The sequence below is a fragment of the Cheilinus undulatus genome, linkage group 20 (assembly GCF_018320785.1).
Source record: "Cheilinus undulatus linkage group 20, ASM1832078v1, whole genome shotgun sequence".
Classification (NCBI taxonomy): Eukaryota; Metazoa; Chordata; class Actinopteri; order Labriformes; family Labridae; genus Cheilinus; species Cheilinus undulatus.
Window position 1 is genome coordinate 19,545,109 of NC_054884.1, and position 17,196 is coordinate 19,562,304.

Below are 17,196 nucleotides of genomic sequence, written 5' to 3' on the forward strand. Positions count from 1 at the left end.
TAGTGAGCACGTGCATGATAGAGGGCACTCCCCTCCCCACCCGGGTTGCAAACAAACATCTTCAGAACCACTTTCCAGATCTGTATCTGCCACTTTGAACATATGATAATATCATTTTGTGGAGCAAGCTGTCATCCGTATAAGTTACAAAGACTTAACAGCTTCCTTATATTGAGTAGTTGTTATATGTCTTTAAGGACAGAAGATGAAATTTGATTTATTTCGATAACCCAGAGAGAGAAAAAGATTGACTCACTAGACCTTAGTTTCCAGCAGCTGTTATTCCTTGTTTGACCAGCAGGGTGCACTGTTACAACAACAGATGGCTATTCTGCTGAGAAATACAATTATTCTGCAGGGATTTTCTGTTTTCTTGGTGGACAAAAATGTAAGAAAGCAGATGAAAACACAAAAATGTGTTATGTGGAATTCCCAGTTAAAATCTAGAAGTTTAAAGGTTTTATCTGCATTTCAAGTGATTTTAAAAAGTGACCTATACCCATGTCCTGGTCACATAAGGGTGGGTGCAGAACTGATTTCAGAATCACATCAAGCTTTAATCAGGGATGTAAATGGGTCACATTTACTCATAATATATTATTGGAGTGTCTTTTTTAAGTAGCCTGCTTTTTCTTAGGTAATTTCTGTGGGAGTAATTGCATTTTGCTACATTCAACATAGCATCCACTACTGAGTTTAAAAAAGAAATTAAAATCCAAAACATCCATCTGAAGTCATATACTAGATGAGAAGAACACATATTCTCATGCTCAAAAAACAAAAATAACAAAGAAGAAGAATAAACTTGTTCAACTTCAGATGCCAGGCAGTGATCACTTCTATCCTGCAGGTGTACTCTGTGTTTGTCCAGAGAAGAAACCTGACATCAAACCAACAAAAGCATGTAGAGGAGAATTGTGGACCATTTTTTGAACTACCCTGAGGTCGGGTCAGTAATGGGAGCAAATGCCGGTTCTGCACTTTGCAGCGTCAGGTTTGGTCCTGTACTGTTCTTGCCCACTGATAGCCATTGTCCAGGCCTGCCCCAAGCCCATACCCCATCTCCACAAGTATCATCCCAGCTGACCCCCCCATGATGCTTGTGGTCACCCCTTGCGTCTGGTCCAGCCCACCAGGTCCTGGGTGCAGTGAGCTGGATCAGACCTGGGAAAGGGTGCCAGGTGCCTGTAAAAGTGCAGCTGCCATTCCCATATCAAGGAGCTGACTCTTCCCATCACCCTGAGTACATCAGCACTAGTCACACGGTTTTGCCAACGATACCCAAAAATGTGCCGAAGAGAAGTTGTCACAAAGGAGTCCAGCTGGCGCCTCTAGCCATCAGTAAACGTCCAGGCCTAACAAGAGTGTAATGAAACCAGAAGGACCATAAGACTCTGACTTTTGTCTGCATGCTCATACACTGAGACACCACACTGTCCTGCTCAGTGAACTCATGGTCCCTTGTACGAGTCCAAGTCTGTGGTTGATCTCAGCCTCACAGTCAGCGGATCGATGGATTACGCTGCCAAGGTAGGTGAACTGCTACAACTTCTGCACTTTCACTGTTCACAGGCACTGATTTAATGGCAGAATACAGGGCAGACCTTAGCTGGATGAGTGCATGTGGGATCCCGCAGAGCTCCAGAATCCTCCAGTGGGCATCTCTCACCAAGTCGAAACCCTTCCAGAAGTCCACGTAGGCTGCAAGCAAACCTCTATTGAATTCCTAAACCACTTGGTGAGGACACAAAATGAACTACCCTAATTTACTGGAAAGGACACAAACCCTAAAACTTGAAGTACTGACAGGTAATGCAATGGTGTATTTGTTCAGGGTGCTGCCTTAAAAATGGGAGGATGAGGGTTCAAATCCTGGATAGAGATCTGCCTGTTAGGAACTGGAGACATCTGGCTTTCTCAAGAGGGAGCAAAAGTCTAAATCTCTCTAGACTTTAAGGTATTTGAAAGGACAAAGTTACATAAGCAAGAAAGCAGCAGAGCGGTGGGAAGGTTCAGAGATCAAATTTAGTGCATGTAGGGAAAGAACAGGGTGAGAGTAGGAAAGGTCAACACCCACCTTTGAGAGGGTAAAGAGGGTTGTTTACTGTCAGCACCGCCTATAGCACATGTATAGTTGAGTAATGTCACAGCTGAGAGCACTGTCCTGTCATTAAGGCGAGGTGCTAACCCCTTTGTGTCAGCAGTCTTGAGTTTTTTGCTGTAAAATATCCAACAAACAGTGAAATATTGCCAAAGAAACCATATTCAGATCTCTGAGAAAGCTATCTGATTGGAGTTAGTCCACTAAAATGCCGTTTAAAACAAAGAGTAGTATCAATTAAAGGTATCAGGATTCCAAACAGTATATCTATTTATTAACTTGCATTACTGAGAACAATATAAGAATTTCTTGTGATCTCTAATATCTGTTTCAGCAAGTGCCTGAAATACGGTCAGGCACTATGATTATGTCCCCATAATCAATTAAAAATATGTATGAATTATAAATAGCTATGTTTATGTTTTAAAAAAAACTAAAAGAGTCCATTTGTCACTACGGGTCTGGGCTGAGGCAACAATTTAACCAAATGTAATGTGGGTTGAAGTAAGTGGACAACATGGACAGTATTCAAGTGTATTAATTGATGGAAATGTATTTCTGGCATTTTGGGCAGGTCTCCCTTGGGACAGGTCTCAATGGGACTACCCTGGCTAAAGAAAGGTAAAATAAATACCTTCAGCAGGTTAAAGGATTTCCTCTCACTGATGAAGCTCAGAGAGACATCAGACAGACTTCAGGGGAGCTGGATGGGTCCTTTGGCTTTCCATAAGATAACATGGATACTGAACTCTGATACAAACAGTTTTCTGACTGGCTGTGTAGACTGCAGAAAAAGACCAGCTGCTGCTCAAACTTTACAGCAGGCTCGTAGTGAAATGGTCAAAATATGGATAGTGGTAAGTAGTTTGATTATTAGCTGTCTAAAAGGCAACAGTTTGTAATTTCCGAAAATGATAAGTCAATTTACTTACTTTCGCCAAAAGGGGTTCCACATAGCTCTGTTCTGGGTCCTATACTTTTTACTGTATAACGTGGCACAAAAAGTAAGGACATTTTTGTTTGGTAGATTCTTTCTTTGTTGTAACTATGCTTTTTGGCAATAAATTGTATACCAATGGAAAGCCTGTATATGTCCCTTTGAAGAGGTGCTATATTTGTAAGGAACCTGCATTTGTGGGATGAGCAGCAGAGCTGAGTATGTGTGTTGTGCCCATGAAAAAAATGCCAAATTTCTCTGCCAATTCCAAACAACTTATTCTGCCAGTAATGGCACAATGAGTTGAGAGTCAATGGACTCTTGTGTGGTGTTGTTTGGTGGATTGGATTATTGAAGTCTGAAGAAACAAGACATGTTAGTAATTTAATAATGTATTTATTTATTGTACTCATAAATGCAACTATTTCTGACTATTATGCATTCATTTTGTGTTGCTTACAAATTAATTTCATTTTTCTCCTTCTACCTTTTGTCTATTTGTTTTAATTGTACTCACTGAAAATGAGGGCATGCCCTCAGTGAATTCTCAAGATTACATTAAGGTTGAATTAACTACAGTAAGGGTCGTGACAAAATAAAATAGAGTTGACTTTGGTTGACTATACCCTTAATGAACTTGCATTTAAATATTAAACTTCATTTGATAAAGCTTTTCCAAGCAACATAAAACAATAGTGCAGAAGGGACAAATGCAAAAGATGCTGAAATACACATGATAGTAAATTATGTGAATATTACACAGATTATTCAGTTTATGTGAGGCACATATTTTCACGGTATCAAAACACTGCATGAATTCATGACAATACCACTGTTCTCATACAAATCAGAGCATAAAATCAAAATCAGTATTTCAGTCACTTTTGTGAACCTCTGTTATTCCTTGATTCACCAGTTGGTGGCAGTAACATTTTGCTGGCGGGAAATATCACAAGAGAAGAAAAAAAAATTTGTTCTCGCGAGATTTACTTGAAAATAACGCGGGACAGTGAGAGGAACGGTTCCGTTGAAGCCCAGTCTATGTTAAAAACAGTCTCACAACAGATGACCGACAATGTTTAACGTAGAGAAACCTTTTAAAAAAATGTCACTGTGTCGTGTTTAATTGTGCTTCGGAGTCGATGTCATCTATTTAAACCGCCTGTTCTGAAAGAGCCTCTGCTGAACAGGATTCAAAGACCTCTTCGTCTACAGAAAGGTTTCTCGACTAGCTAACATCAGCTAACCAGCTGAGCTCGGTGTCTACATGGATCATACGGAAGACTTGTCTGCTCGGGTGCTTCTCAAACACATTCTCACAACCGAGCCACCGAGGACACCCATCACCCGCAGGTATCTTAGCTGCACTTTTACCTTTATTAAGCTCTTCTGTAAAGGGCTGGCTTAAAGAGAGTAGACCTTTGTGTTAAAATGTAAACAGAAGTAAACGGTAAACAGAAGGCTTTATTGACGCTTCCTCTCTTGTTCGTTTTAAACCTTTATGTTTAAGCCAAAATTAACACAGAAGAAAGGGCAAGCTTGCAAAGTCTACTTTATATGAACAATATCTTTGTGAAAAATCTCGATACATTAGACTGTGTGCAGGATTTTTCCAGGAATTCCTTGTTGGGCACAATAATTTACTCATTATTTGGTGCCTCAGTTTGTGTAGCCATAAAAACGGTGTCACTATCTTTTTATATTTGCTGGCATGGCATCAAAGTTTAGAATTATTTTATGATGACAGCCTGATTTGCTAATTTTGCAGTTTTCATCACCTTGTGTTTAGGGGTGATTTACTTCTTACCTTGTGTGATGTGTTTTCTTTAGTGCCTCAAAAGCATCATTAGCGAGTACCTCTGCGACCAGACGCAGCAATCGGCAGGCCAACAAAGATGCTGGAGCCCATACCCCTCAGGACATCCTGAGGCGCAGTCTGAGGCATAAAATGCGTGAGGTGAGAGGACATAATTCATTCTGATCATGGAGCATGTGGTCATGTTGTTATATCTCTTAATGCTCAACTGTCTCTCCTTTTTTCAGAGTATCACAAGAAAGTCTATGCCGCCCCTTAAAAGGAGGACTGCTTCAGTCGTGCTCAAGATGGTTGACACACCTGCTCCAGCCTCTATGCTGCTTGATGATGGAGACACGCCGAGGCACATACTCATGAACATCCTGCAGACAGGTACAGTAAATGTACCAGACTGTGCATGCCATTATTCTGCAGCCATTTATTCACGTTTAAATGGACATTTTTGTTATATTTCAGAGCCTGTGAGAACCCCTGTGGTTCATGACAAAGCAGCTTCAGAGCCACAAGAGCTGCAGCCACCTTCAGCTAACTCCAGCATTGCCAGCAAGCGTCAAAGGTGAGCAGGTGTTTTATCATACATTTGGGATGTATTTTATCCTCTGCAGAGTTGTACTGTATTTGAAATTTCTGAACCATAACAACATCCCTTCTTATTTGCAGTAGCTTATCTCTATGAACACAAGTGACTAATGAATGTTTTGTTTTTACACTTTTTGCAGCACTGAGCTGTCAGGGTTTGACTTGCCTGATTTAACTATAAGCAACGTCATAAGTACTGCAGATGGACTGAGCAGAAAGAGACCCCGCCGGAGCCTGAATGTAACAGCTTTCGAAAAACGTCTTCGAGAAGAAGGCGGTAAAGTTAAAGCCTCTTTTCTTTATATTCTTCTGTAAATTCAGGCATTAGAAATGTTTTATCAGTTTTCTCCTGCGGCTAAACCAACAGAATGAGGTAGAAATATAAATGTAAGACATATCAGTGACTATTTGTATGCTTTACTGAGTAGCTAATCTATGTTTGTACTTTCAGGTGTTGAGGAGCAGAATGAGGAATCACTGCGTGATGATTCATCACTTTCATCAACAAGGTAAATTTGGTTTTAAAAAACTGTTTCTTTACAATGAACTGAATCAGTGACCCTATTAGGGAATTTCTTTTCTTTCTTAAAACCACTTAACTAAACATTGTGGTGCATAGATAACTTATAGATTGTCTGGTCTGTTATGTAGTTCCACTTCTCTGTCCCTAAAAACACCGTATGTGGGTGTTCACACGGAGAAAAGAGGTCTGCAGAGAAGAGTTGTTAACCGCCGGAAAATCACAGAAGAAGAATTTGAGGCCGCTGTGGATAAATGGCACATGGGAGGTAATCACTATTGATCATATACACTTTTGTGAACATGTGCTATTCTGCTTCCATGTGTTGTGTATATTTGTGTTCATTTTTTAGGTATTTTTAACTTGGTATTAGTCTCAATCTTTAGATGAAAAGCCCTTGTCATTTTAACTTTTATAATTGTAAACTAGATTCAAAATCATAACAAATTGTGTCCAGTTAGAGTCAATAAAACATCTTTCCATTTTCATTTTTCCTTTCATCATAGCAATTGTCTTTAAACTAATTTAATCAGCCAAAATGTAAATTTAATATAAATGTATAGCGCTCATATTAATGCACCATCAGTGCTTTAACTGTTTTAAAATACACTGAAAATACTGACATTGGAGAAATATTGTGGGTTTTGAACAGCCAACAGTCCAGCACAAACATTTTGTACTCGTTTAAGTCTCCTTGATGAAAACTAAACTGATTTTTCCTCGGGTGTAAGACCTGTTTTAAGTGGTTTTATGTCCTATTTGCACAGGATAAGTATTCCATAGGGTCCTCTAATCACACAGGATGTCTGTGTTTTTAATCTTGTGTGAATCAACCATGACTAATTTGCGGAGTAAAAATTCCAGAGCAAATTATCTACTGTATTTCAGCACACACAGAGGTCCACAAGTTATTCAAATCCTGTTTGAATTTGCATCTCTGTAATTTAGGGTAATAATTCTGCTGTTTTTTTTTTTTTGTTTGTTTGTTTTTTAAATGATCTGTTCGGCTTTTTGTGTGCTTTTAACTGGTCGAAAAATAATAGCAACTGTGTAGATGACTGTTAAAAACTTTTAACATAGGTTACAAATAGTGCTTCTCTTTCAGTATATTTCAACTTATGTGTAAAAATGGTTTTATTTTACTCATTTGTTTAAACTCTGCCGTCCAAATGTGCCCACCGCTGCTCTTTTCATACGTGCAGCACTTCTGCTGTGCTTCCTACAGTTTCTCTTTTCAAGCGCCTAATCTTATCTCAGTATTATTTAGCCATAGACATTTTATGCATAACACAATTTACAACTTCAACTGTGTCGCTCAAAATTTAGTGGTTGGGCTGATCCGTGCAAGGAGGGCTGTGTGGATGCATAATGATCCCAAATACATAGAGAGCAGAATAACAACAAAATCAACTGCAAAAAAAAACTGTTAAAAGTAGCAGGAGATGTTCATATTTAACATTAGATGTTTCCCTTTCTCAGACATTAATGGAAGGAATGCTCAACTTTCTCTTCCGCTGTCTGATCAGCTGCAGATAAGCAAAGGAGACTTAAGCGAGTTTAATGCATCATTGAAGAGCTGGGGGCGATTGTTCTCTAGTTAAAGGGATATTTCAGGATTATTTCAGGGAGGTGACGGTAATACCTTATCCCCTGGTAAAATCTGGGGAGGGTATGATGGTTAAAAAGTGGATACCGCCCAAGCCTACTTGCTGACATTGTTTTTATGTACTTTTCCAGAATCTCTTTTGTTATTGAGTTCCAAATAGTTTCTAGCTGTTCCCACAGACTTGCTTTAGATGAAACTTTTGTGCGATCAATCTTTGAATCTACTAAATCCCAAAGTTGTTCAATAGGATTCAAATCCAGACTTTGACTTGGCCAGTCCATCAGTTCCAGTACTCCAGATTCCTTTTTCCTGGTCAAATAGTCTCTGCACAGCTTTGAAGTATGCTTGGGGTCATTGTCTTGTTGGTATATGAACCCACAACCAATCAGATTCAGCCCAGAAGGGATTCCATGATGCACTAAGATGTTGAGGTAGACGTTCTTGTTCATGATACCATTGATTTTCACTCATTTGCCCACACCGTATCCACAAATGGAACCTCATACCATAATGGAATCTCCACCTTGTTTCACTGTGGGTGCAATGCATCTGGCATCAAAATGTTCTCCAGCTTTTCTATAGACATAAACACGACGATGCTGACTGAAGAGTTTAAACTTGGACTCGTCCGTCCAGAGTACCTTCTTCCAGTCATCAACAGTCCAGTCTTTGTGCTCCCTGGCAAATCTGAGGCATTTCTGGATGTTTGCAGGCCTCAATAATGGCTTCTTAGCAGCTATTCTTCCCTTTAAGTCTTGTTCCGTCAGTTGTCTGCTTTTGATCATTCTGGAGACTTTCTCAGACTCTGATCTAGAAGCATTCATCTCTGCCTGAAGATCAGCAGTGGTCTTCCTTCTGTCTCTAGTACTTCAAATCTTGAGGTGTCTGACATCTGCTTCAGTTAACTTTCCTTTCCTGTCTTCTCCTTGGCGCATTTTGTAAGTACCAGTCTTGACAATTGACTCCAAAGCATACTTGACCACACTGTGAGAACACTTTATGTCTTTCCCTATTCGTCTCAGAGACCATCCAGCATCATGAAGTGCTTTAATGCGGACTCTTTCATTTTCAGTGAGCTCTCCACGTTTTAGCATTTTGAACAGGAATGAGGGATTTCAAACTGAATTCACCTTTTTATACCCAAATTTGAGCTGGCTCACTGGGCTTCTCTGAGAAGTCAGAAATTAATCAAGCATAACATTCAACCACTAAAACTAATTTTTCTGTTCAGGAATGCAAGTAAATAACTATAATTTGACATATTAATCAAGAAATATTGATGCGCTTTACTGTTTTTTCAGTTTTTTTGTTAATCAATGAATTTGAAAAGTAATTGATAACAATAATAATTATATTTTAGCATTAAAAATATCATTTCGGTTAAAGAGGTTGTACATACTGGTTTATTAACTGTTGCAGGAACCTAAAAAATGATTTTGGTAATTACCAATGCTGTTAATTTAGGGCAGCGGTGGCATAAACCTTACTTTTGGTGGTTTAATCAATTTGTTAAGCACTGTGTGTTTTATTTTCTTTTACTATTTTGATACCATTTCTACAGTCGTCTTTATAACCAGCTAATTTGACTTATATGTTTGACAAACGTGTCACAGATTAATGTCTGCACATTGTTGCTGATCAAGCCTGCCTTCTGTGCTCCCCTAGCGCCCCCTATTGACCAGCTGCCACTTCTAGCTTTGCTAACTGTAATCCCAGCCTTACTCTAGTTTTGATCTGGCATTTTCTGTTTTACAATCTGGAAGGGGTGGCTTCACCTCAGTCACATAGGCTTGCTTCGCATGTGTAGACCCTCAGTAGCTGTCTGGTTTGGAACAACGTTTTTAATAGCTTAACATCCATGACTGTGACTGTAGCTTTCTTGCCATCCAGTGGCTGGTAGAGCCTTGGTTTGTGTTTTTCTAGACTTTGGGAATCGGTGATAACTGTATAGAGCAAGAAAGATATATATAATCATGCTTAGCTATATTTATATTGAGGCATGATGTAGGATGAACATATATTTTTAAAGAATTCTCTTAAATCACCCAGCAGCTACAAGTAATTTCACCACTAATTGCTTTTCTCCTCAAATTTTTCTCCCACCCCTTCTCATCACCTAGGAGCAAGCAGCTTCATGCAGGCAGAGCATGGTCTCAGTGAGACCGCCTATTCTGAGGGCTTCACTTTGGGTCTGAGTAAACTTAGTGAACCTGACATCACTACAGATATCGTCCACTGTAACACGGCTCTGTACGCCAAGCCTGATTCAACTACCACCAACTACTCCATGGTTGCTACCCAGGACAAACCCACCTTGATGGCGTCTCAGCTGCAGAGACAGATGTTAGAGCTGGAACAGGGTGAGCTGAGGAAGGAGAAATCCTTGTACACATTTCCAGCTGAAGAGGAGGCTGTGGCAGAACATCACGATGAAAAATGTTTGTCTGGGTCTGAAAAGGAGGAAGGCAGGGAACCTGACAATGATGCTGTAGGCAAATCTGTGAAAGAGAAAGTTACAGCTGAATCTCAGGTCGATGTCAAAGGTGACACAGCTGAGTCTATGGAAGAGCTGAATGTAGTGGAAGTTCAGATAAAAGAGGAAGAAGCAGCTGATTTGCAAACTGAAGAAGAGGGAGGTGAAATTAATAATGAGCCTGAGGAGGATGTTGCAAATGGATCTCAGATTGAGGAAGAGCAGGATCAAACAGACTCTCAAAGCCTGGAAGAAGAAGGTGTCGCTGACTCCCAGGCTGAAGAGGAAGATGCTGTTGATTCTCAGGCTGAGGAAGAGGAGATTCAACCAGATTCCCAAAGCCAAGAAGAGGAGGAAGAAGAACAAGTAGAAGAAGAGGAAAAAGAAGAGAGCGTTGTTAAATCTCAAACTGAAGACGAAGAACAAGAAGATCTTGATTCTCAGGCTGAGGAAGAGGAGATTCAACCAGATTCCCAAAGCCAAGAAGAGGAGGAGGAAGATGAAGAACAACTGGAAGAAGAGGAAAAAGAAAAGAGTGCTGTTGGATCTCAAACTGAAGATGAAGAACAAGAAGATGTTGATTCTCAGGCTGAGGAAGAGGAGATTCAATCAGGCTCCCAAATCCAGGAAGAAGAGGAAAAAGAAGAGTGTGCTATTGAATCTCAAACTGAAGAAGATGTTGTTGATTCTCAGGCTGAGGAAGAGGAGATTCAGCCAGACTCCCAAAGCCAACAAGAGGAAGAAGGCGAGAGTGCTGTTGAATCTCAAGCTGAAGAAGATAAAGAAGAAGATGCTGCTGATTCTCTCCCTGAGGAGGAGGAAGGTGCAGATCAGGAAATTGGTGAAGAGAATGGTTTGGCAGAGACTGGTTTGTCTGATTCCAAAGATGAACATAATGGAGAGGAGGAGGAAGACGATGTTGAACAGGCTTCAGCACATTTGGAAGGTGATGTTGAACATATCAGTAGAAGGGCTCATCACTCTGAGGGAGGACCTGTGCCGATAACAGAAGCAGAGGGACATTTGGCAGATGTGCCAGAAGCAAGTAAGGACATTCAAATATACTATTTTACTGTAGCATTAGGAATATAAATGACAGCTATTGTTCAGAGTTGATGTCAAAACCCATATATTTTCAACCTCTCAATTTCATTTTGTAAAATTTTTGCAGTTTGGATACCCATGTAAGCATGCTTTTTATTTCACTCTTTATCCCATGATAACATGGGCATTTTGGTTGTTTTCTGGAGATCTTGTGAAATCACCTATACCAGCTTTTTATCCCAAGATAAGGAGATAAATAGTCAAAATTTCCCAGCAAAAAGGAGTAGAATAAAACATGTGAATGCTTGTCCACTTAGGGCTGTCCTACATCATAGATTTTCTACTGCAGTTTCTTTTTTTCAAGGCACACATCCATGGAAATTCAATTTAATGTTGTTTTTGTTTCCTAGGACTGTCTGACAGCAAAAGCAAAGCACAGACTACTTTTGATGTTCACAACAGCCTTGAGATGGGAAGCCATGAGAGTGGTTTGCATGTTGGGAACACTAATGTACCTGATTCTTCAACACATGGACAGACAAGTACTTCTTTAGATGGAGCAGAGCCTGATGCTGATAAAGAAAACTCCTTCCATCCTGAGGTGACGCATGATATTGAAGACAAGTCACCTGAAGAAGCTGCTGCTCAAGAGGAAGAGTGGGAGGATGAAGAGGATGATGATGAAGAAACTGAAGGTCTTGTAGTTGCTTTTTGTATTTTTTTTTTATGTTTAATAAGTAGACTGATACTAAACTTCTCTACTAAACTCTCCAGACATCCCAAGCAAGACTCCAGCATTCGTTAGACAGAAAAGAAGCCTTTTTCACCCAGATCCTCAGGCCTCACCTTCTGTTCTCAAGAATATTCAAGCCAGGTATCTATTCCTGCTACACTTGTACATCTTGTCCTTTAGCTGTGTAACATGCATATGATTGTTTAAACATAAGGTTAAATGTTTTGGAGCTGATAAGACGTTAACTAACTGCTGCAGAATGAAGTACGTCAAATGACTCAGAGCAAATGTTTTTAACCTTGAATATTCAAGTTCTCCTATCTGTTATTTCACCAACAGTACCAGTGATGGGGAAGGTTCATCTGCACCTAAACCAAAGCAGGTAAGGAAGAGGAGGACTGAGCCAACAAGAAGACAAGGTCTTCCAAAAGGCTACCTGATGGGAATCTTCAAACACTTTGCCAAGACAAAAGTGTCTGCAGATGTTTACCCCGTCCTACAGGAAATGTAAGGAACCGTGATATCACTATCCAACTCTTTGGATAAATTAAACTCCAAAATAAAATAGCTGTTTCTGCTCTACACTTTAATATGTAGAGTACACCATGGGTGACCTAACGTGCTGTACCAACACTTGTTTCATTTTTCCCCTTTAACAGAATGGATAAATTCTTTGAGCGGCTGGCAGAGGACTTGCAGACATACGCAATTCATGCAAAGAGGAAAACCATTGAAGTTGAAGATGTTGAACTCCTGTTGAAAAGGTGAGTGTGCTGACATTTGTAGGTGTCATTTTCTCATCCTGCATTTAAAGACTTCATGCGATCCTAAAGTTCCATTTTCTATGAGTCAAGTTTTGTTTCTCTCGTGTTGTTGAGTTGCTGCTAAATACACTCCATTTATTGATGTTGGTATTCAAAATGTAAGTCTTCAATAATAATAAGGGGCAGAGGCTTTTCTTGTGAAAAACTTAGTGGAAATACAATGCACCTATCCTGAGATACCTTACCAAACTTTAAAATTGCAAAAAGCAGGCCACTGCTTTGAGAGAGACAAAGCAACAGCCTACTTCTTTTAATTATCCAGGACAAAAGACAAGCGAGATACATCATCAGTAGGTAAAAATTTGGGCTCATGTTACGCCTAGTTCAAATGACAGACAAGCACTCGAGCAATTAGCCCACCCCTTTACATTACAGTACACTTTGATCAGAGTGCAACTGCCCGTCTCTGTGCCAAAGCAAGGGGGGCAGAAGTCTGGGATTAAATGTTTTTATCTGTCACAAATTACTCTGTTACTTTTAGTAATCTGAAGGCCATCAGAGCTGGTAGGTTGTGCTATTATACCTGACACTGAACTAAACACAGCATTTGGCTGGCTGCATATTTTCGATAAAGACAGACATTGGCAAACAACAGACAGTGCTGAGATGTTTCTACACCTTGATTGGAGTCCACCTGTGGTAAATTGAATTGATTGGACATGATTTTGAACGGCACACACCTCCATAGAAGGCCTTACAGCTGACAATGCATATCAGAGAGAAAACCAAGCCATGAGGTCAGCATGGCCCCTGCAGAGCTCAGGGACAGGATTGTAGAAAGGCACAGATCTGGGGAAAGCTACAAAAAAGTTCTGCTACGCTAAAGATTCCCAAGAGCTCAGTGGCCTCCATAATTCTCTAAAATAAGAAGTTTTCGCACATCCAGGACTCCTCCAAGAGCTGGTGGCCTGGTCAAACTGAGCAATTGGGGGAGAAGGGCCCAAGGGTTCTGAGTGCTTTCTGAATGATCTGTAGTTAGTTATATATGTTCAAAACCAGAAGACAGAAAGCAAGCCTTATTGTAGCATTCAATGTAGCTGTTTATAAATTGCATTATGTTCACTTAATAGTATTTGCTATCTTTTTGTCTGTGTTTTCCAGATTGGAAAGGTATTAAACAGTATGTTTTTAGACCTACCTGGTTTAAACACTTGCCTGCACAGACCTAGGCTTCTGTATTTTTGTACTGATTATGTAGTTTTCCTCACAGATATTTCCCTCTTATACATCTGTACAAGGGCATAGTTGGAGGGGCCTTAGTCCCAAGCATTTCATCACCATTGGCTCTCTCACTGTTGCTTTAGTGCACTAGGTAATGTTCAAGCCAATGAGCAGCCATATGACCTATTGATCAGACCAGCTGTCACTCGAGAAAATAAATTACAGCAAAGAAGTTCAGCAGTCAATAAGTTTGCACTTAACTGCTTGTGAAAATGTCATCACAAACCTAAGATTTCAAAGAAAGGTCACATGGATTTAGAACAAGAGCCCCTGCTTGTGGCTGGCTGTGATGCTGTCTGATTAGGACAAAAAACATATTCCAATCCTGACCCCTAGATGGCAGGCTTAAGCTCCATGTTTGTATGAGTGTGACAATGGCAGAGAAAATAGATAGACCTTTTAAACATTCCTGAGGTTTTTTAATTGTGCTTCTCATATTTGATTTAACTTGTGTGTTACAGGCAGGGTCATGTCAACGACAGGGTGCCGGTGGAAGTGCTGATTGAAAAATATCTACGTATGGATCAGCGCAGGCTCCTCATCCCCATAGCAACCAGTGGAAATGTTGTTATCCCTAAAAATAGGAGATGAGTGTCTGATTAGACAGCTACTTTTATGGACTTCTTTCATCTCAGAAAGCCTCATTATTTAGTTGGTCTTCATTTTATTTCTGTAAATTTGTAAATATTTTGAACTAAGCCTAAAATCTGTTATGTATTATCTGTTGTTTTTTTGGGGGGGAATTCTTGTCTTATTATCTGTAGTTAAATCAAAGGTCTTTATCTCTACACAACTCCAACTTTGGCTTTTTGGTCTACTATTATCAGCTCAGATTACACATGCGCAAACTTTCTCCTTTTGTTTTTCTATGAAAACTTGCTTTTCTGTCATTAAGACCCATCAAAGAGCTGCAAATTTAAAAATAAAGTTCCCAGTTTCATGTCTGTCTCAACATCTTTTTTACTTGCATATTTCTCAGTGTCAGGTTTAAACTGCTCAGCGCAGCAAAGTTCTCACCTGTAATAAAAGTGGTCATAATTCTTATCAGTGCTTTGTCCTTTATCCTGATATTTCTTTGACTAAGAGGCCACTATCCTACAATTACTTTCAAAGGAAAGCATTTGGATTTATTTTCATTTATAAAAGCAGTCTTATTGAGATTAGACAAAAGCTGTCATAAAAATAACACTCTACAGGGAAAATGCCTTTACAAGTACAGACAATGTTTTAAAAATGATTTTAGACTTGTTCTGTTTGGTTTTGTCTTGCATTTGCACATAAAAGAAAGAGCTGCAAATACTAAGCTTGAGTAATTCATACATGGAGTTATTTGAATAAGTGAAACAGTTTCTCTTCTTAAGGGATTAAGGGAAAATGTTATTTTAATCCCACAAACAACATATGTTTATTGAAATCAGGGCTGTCAATAAAATAAAATAACAATTTTTAATCAGGGTTTTTCAGAATTTTTGTAGTTAAGCAAGGTTAAAAAAAGTAAATGTTTGATAAATACAAAATGTCGATTATTTGACTTATTCATTGAGCTGTTTTTTAAGAAAACAGACAATGAGGAGAAGTGGTGTACATTTTCATCAGTGAGGCTGCAGGGAGGCGTTGCTGTGGCTTTAAACTGCAATCAAGGTTGAAAAAAATGAATACACAAATTATGGTCCTTGATTAATCACGTTTTATTAATTGACTGTGATTACATTTATACATTATTACTGACAGTCCAACGGAAATCAGTTAATTTAATCTTGAGAGAACACCCACTACAAAAGTTATATGTAGATTTTAAAGGCAGAATCCATCTATATTTTCTTATAATTGATCATCTTGGCACAAAACCAATTCAGTCTGTTGATTCAATTGTGCTACATTAGTTTTCAGTTGTATTAAAATCAAACACTATGCAATGCACATGGTCAATTATATATCAAACAGAATGCTCTGAGCAGGCAAAGGGATTTACCTCTGAATATCTTGGAGTGCCTTTGGGCTCAGTCTTGGGACCACTTTTAGTAACGTTTTATATCGACAATACTGGTCATAATGTTCCCGATGCAAATGTTCCTTTAAATGTAGATGACACTGTCATTTACTGCTCTCCTCCTACACAGCATCAGGCTCTCTGTCATATTCAAGAAGACTTTGATATCGCACAGGACACTGTGTGAGTTCAAATTCTTTTTGAATCCTGACAACCAAACTCATGGCATTTCCATCTCAAAGAAAAAGCTGAACCGCCCTTCTGTCACCCAGTCTTAGGATGAAGTGATTGAGTCTGTATCATCTAAACTTAGATATCTTGGATTCTCGATTGAAGAATCGTTGTATAAGCTTCATATTGAGCATCTTGTAAAGAAATTAAAGCTGAAAAAGGGTTTTTATTTCAGGAATCAGTCCTGGTTTTCATTTGATGCAAAGAAAAGAATTGTTTCTGCCATTTGTATGCCTCTGACTACAGTGATGTTCTGTGCATGCATGCATCTTGTAAATGCCCTAAATCTTTGGATACTGCATGCCATGGGGCACTCTGGTTTAAAATGAATTTTAAGTCCTGACCTCATCATTGTATTCTGTAGGACTGAGTTGGTTTGCCATCATTGACTACACATAGGCTAAATCATTGGCATATCCTTATTTATAAAGCTATACTTAATCAGCAATCTGCTCTGAAAGTCTATCTTGAAATTGGCAAAAGGAGCTTTAGGTATGCTGCTCCTGCGTTAAGGAGTTGGTGTCTTTTTAAAGTAGGTTGAAGGCATTAGAGAAAATACATTGGGTTGTAGATGTGACTAATAACTTTCTTCCCTGGGAGTCAGGATTTGCTTTTTTTGTCTGATTTTAACGGCCCTGTTTTTATGTCTGTGTTTTTGTTAATTGTGCTGCTGTCTGTCAGTTTTGGCCAGGGCACTCTTGTAAATGAGATTCTTAATCTCAATAAGACTTTCCTGGTTAAAATATATTTGAATAAAAAATAATTAATTTGAAGAAGAAGACACCCTTTCAATTATTTAAGGGATTTTTTTTTACAGTTTTCCCAAACACAATACATACACACATGCACAAACAGGAACCACAACAGTTTGGGGCTTTCATTTCTCCAGGACCCAGACTCATTTAATATTTCAACTGTCCTCTAGACTGAGCTACAGAAAACATCAGGGCTATATTAAGAGATTCTCTCTTAAAATCAGACTGACTGAAGCAGACAAATGTTTGAAAACAATATATGTAGATTTATATAATCTGTAAGGTTGATTTTGTAAAAATCGTAAGCTGTGATATTCCTCCGTGGCAGCAGTAGGAGCTCTTACTAGACTCTCCAGGTCTGCCAGC

The 17,196-nt window shown here is 39.2% G+C and overlaps 1 protein-coding gene across 1 annotated transcript; it reads left to right on the forward strand.

Annotated features, from left to right (window-relative positions):
* Nucleotides 1–4,060: 4,060 nt before the first annotated feature.
* On the forward strand, nt 4,061–14,794 carry cenpt (centromere protein T). Its single transcript, XM_041814880.1, has 13 exons — nt 4,061–4,391; nt 4,869–4,995; nt 5,082–5,226; nt 5,311–5,410; nt 5,574–5,710; nt 5,885–5,942; nt 6,085–6,221; nt 9,680–11,077; nt 11,487–11,771; nt 11,851–11,950; nt 12,149–12,316; nt 12,469–12,573; nt 14,316–14,794. The coding sequence occupies exons 1-13, from the start codon at nt 4,306–4,308 to the stop codon at nt 14,443–14,445; spliced, it is 2,976 nt and encodes a 991-aa protein (XP_041670814.1). The 5' UTR covers nt 4,061–4,305; the 3' UTR covers nt 14,446–14,794.
* Nucleotides 14,795–17,196: the final 2,402 nt, after the last annotated feature.

Excerpts from the sequence above, each read along its gene's own strand:
- cenpt (XM_041814880.1), top strand. The coding sequence starts at position 4,306 with ATGGATCATACGGAAGACTTGTCTGCTCGGGTGCTTCTCAAACACATT. Across the intron at positions 4,996-5,081 it reads TGAGGCATAAAATGCGTGAG|AGTATCACAAGAAAGTCTAT; the intron begins GTGAGAGGACAT and ends TCCTTTTTTCAG. Across the intron at positions 5,227-5,310 it reads CATGAACATCCTGCAGACAG|AGCCTGTGAGAACCCCTGTG; the intron begins GTACAGTAAATG and ends GTTATATTTCAG.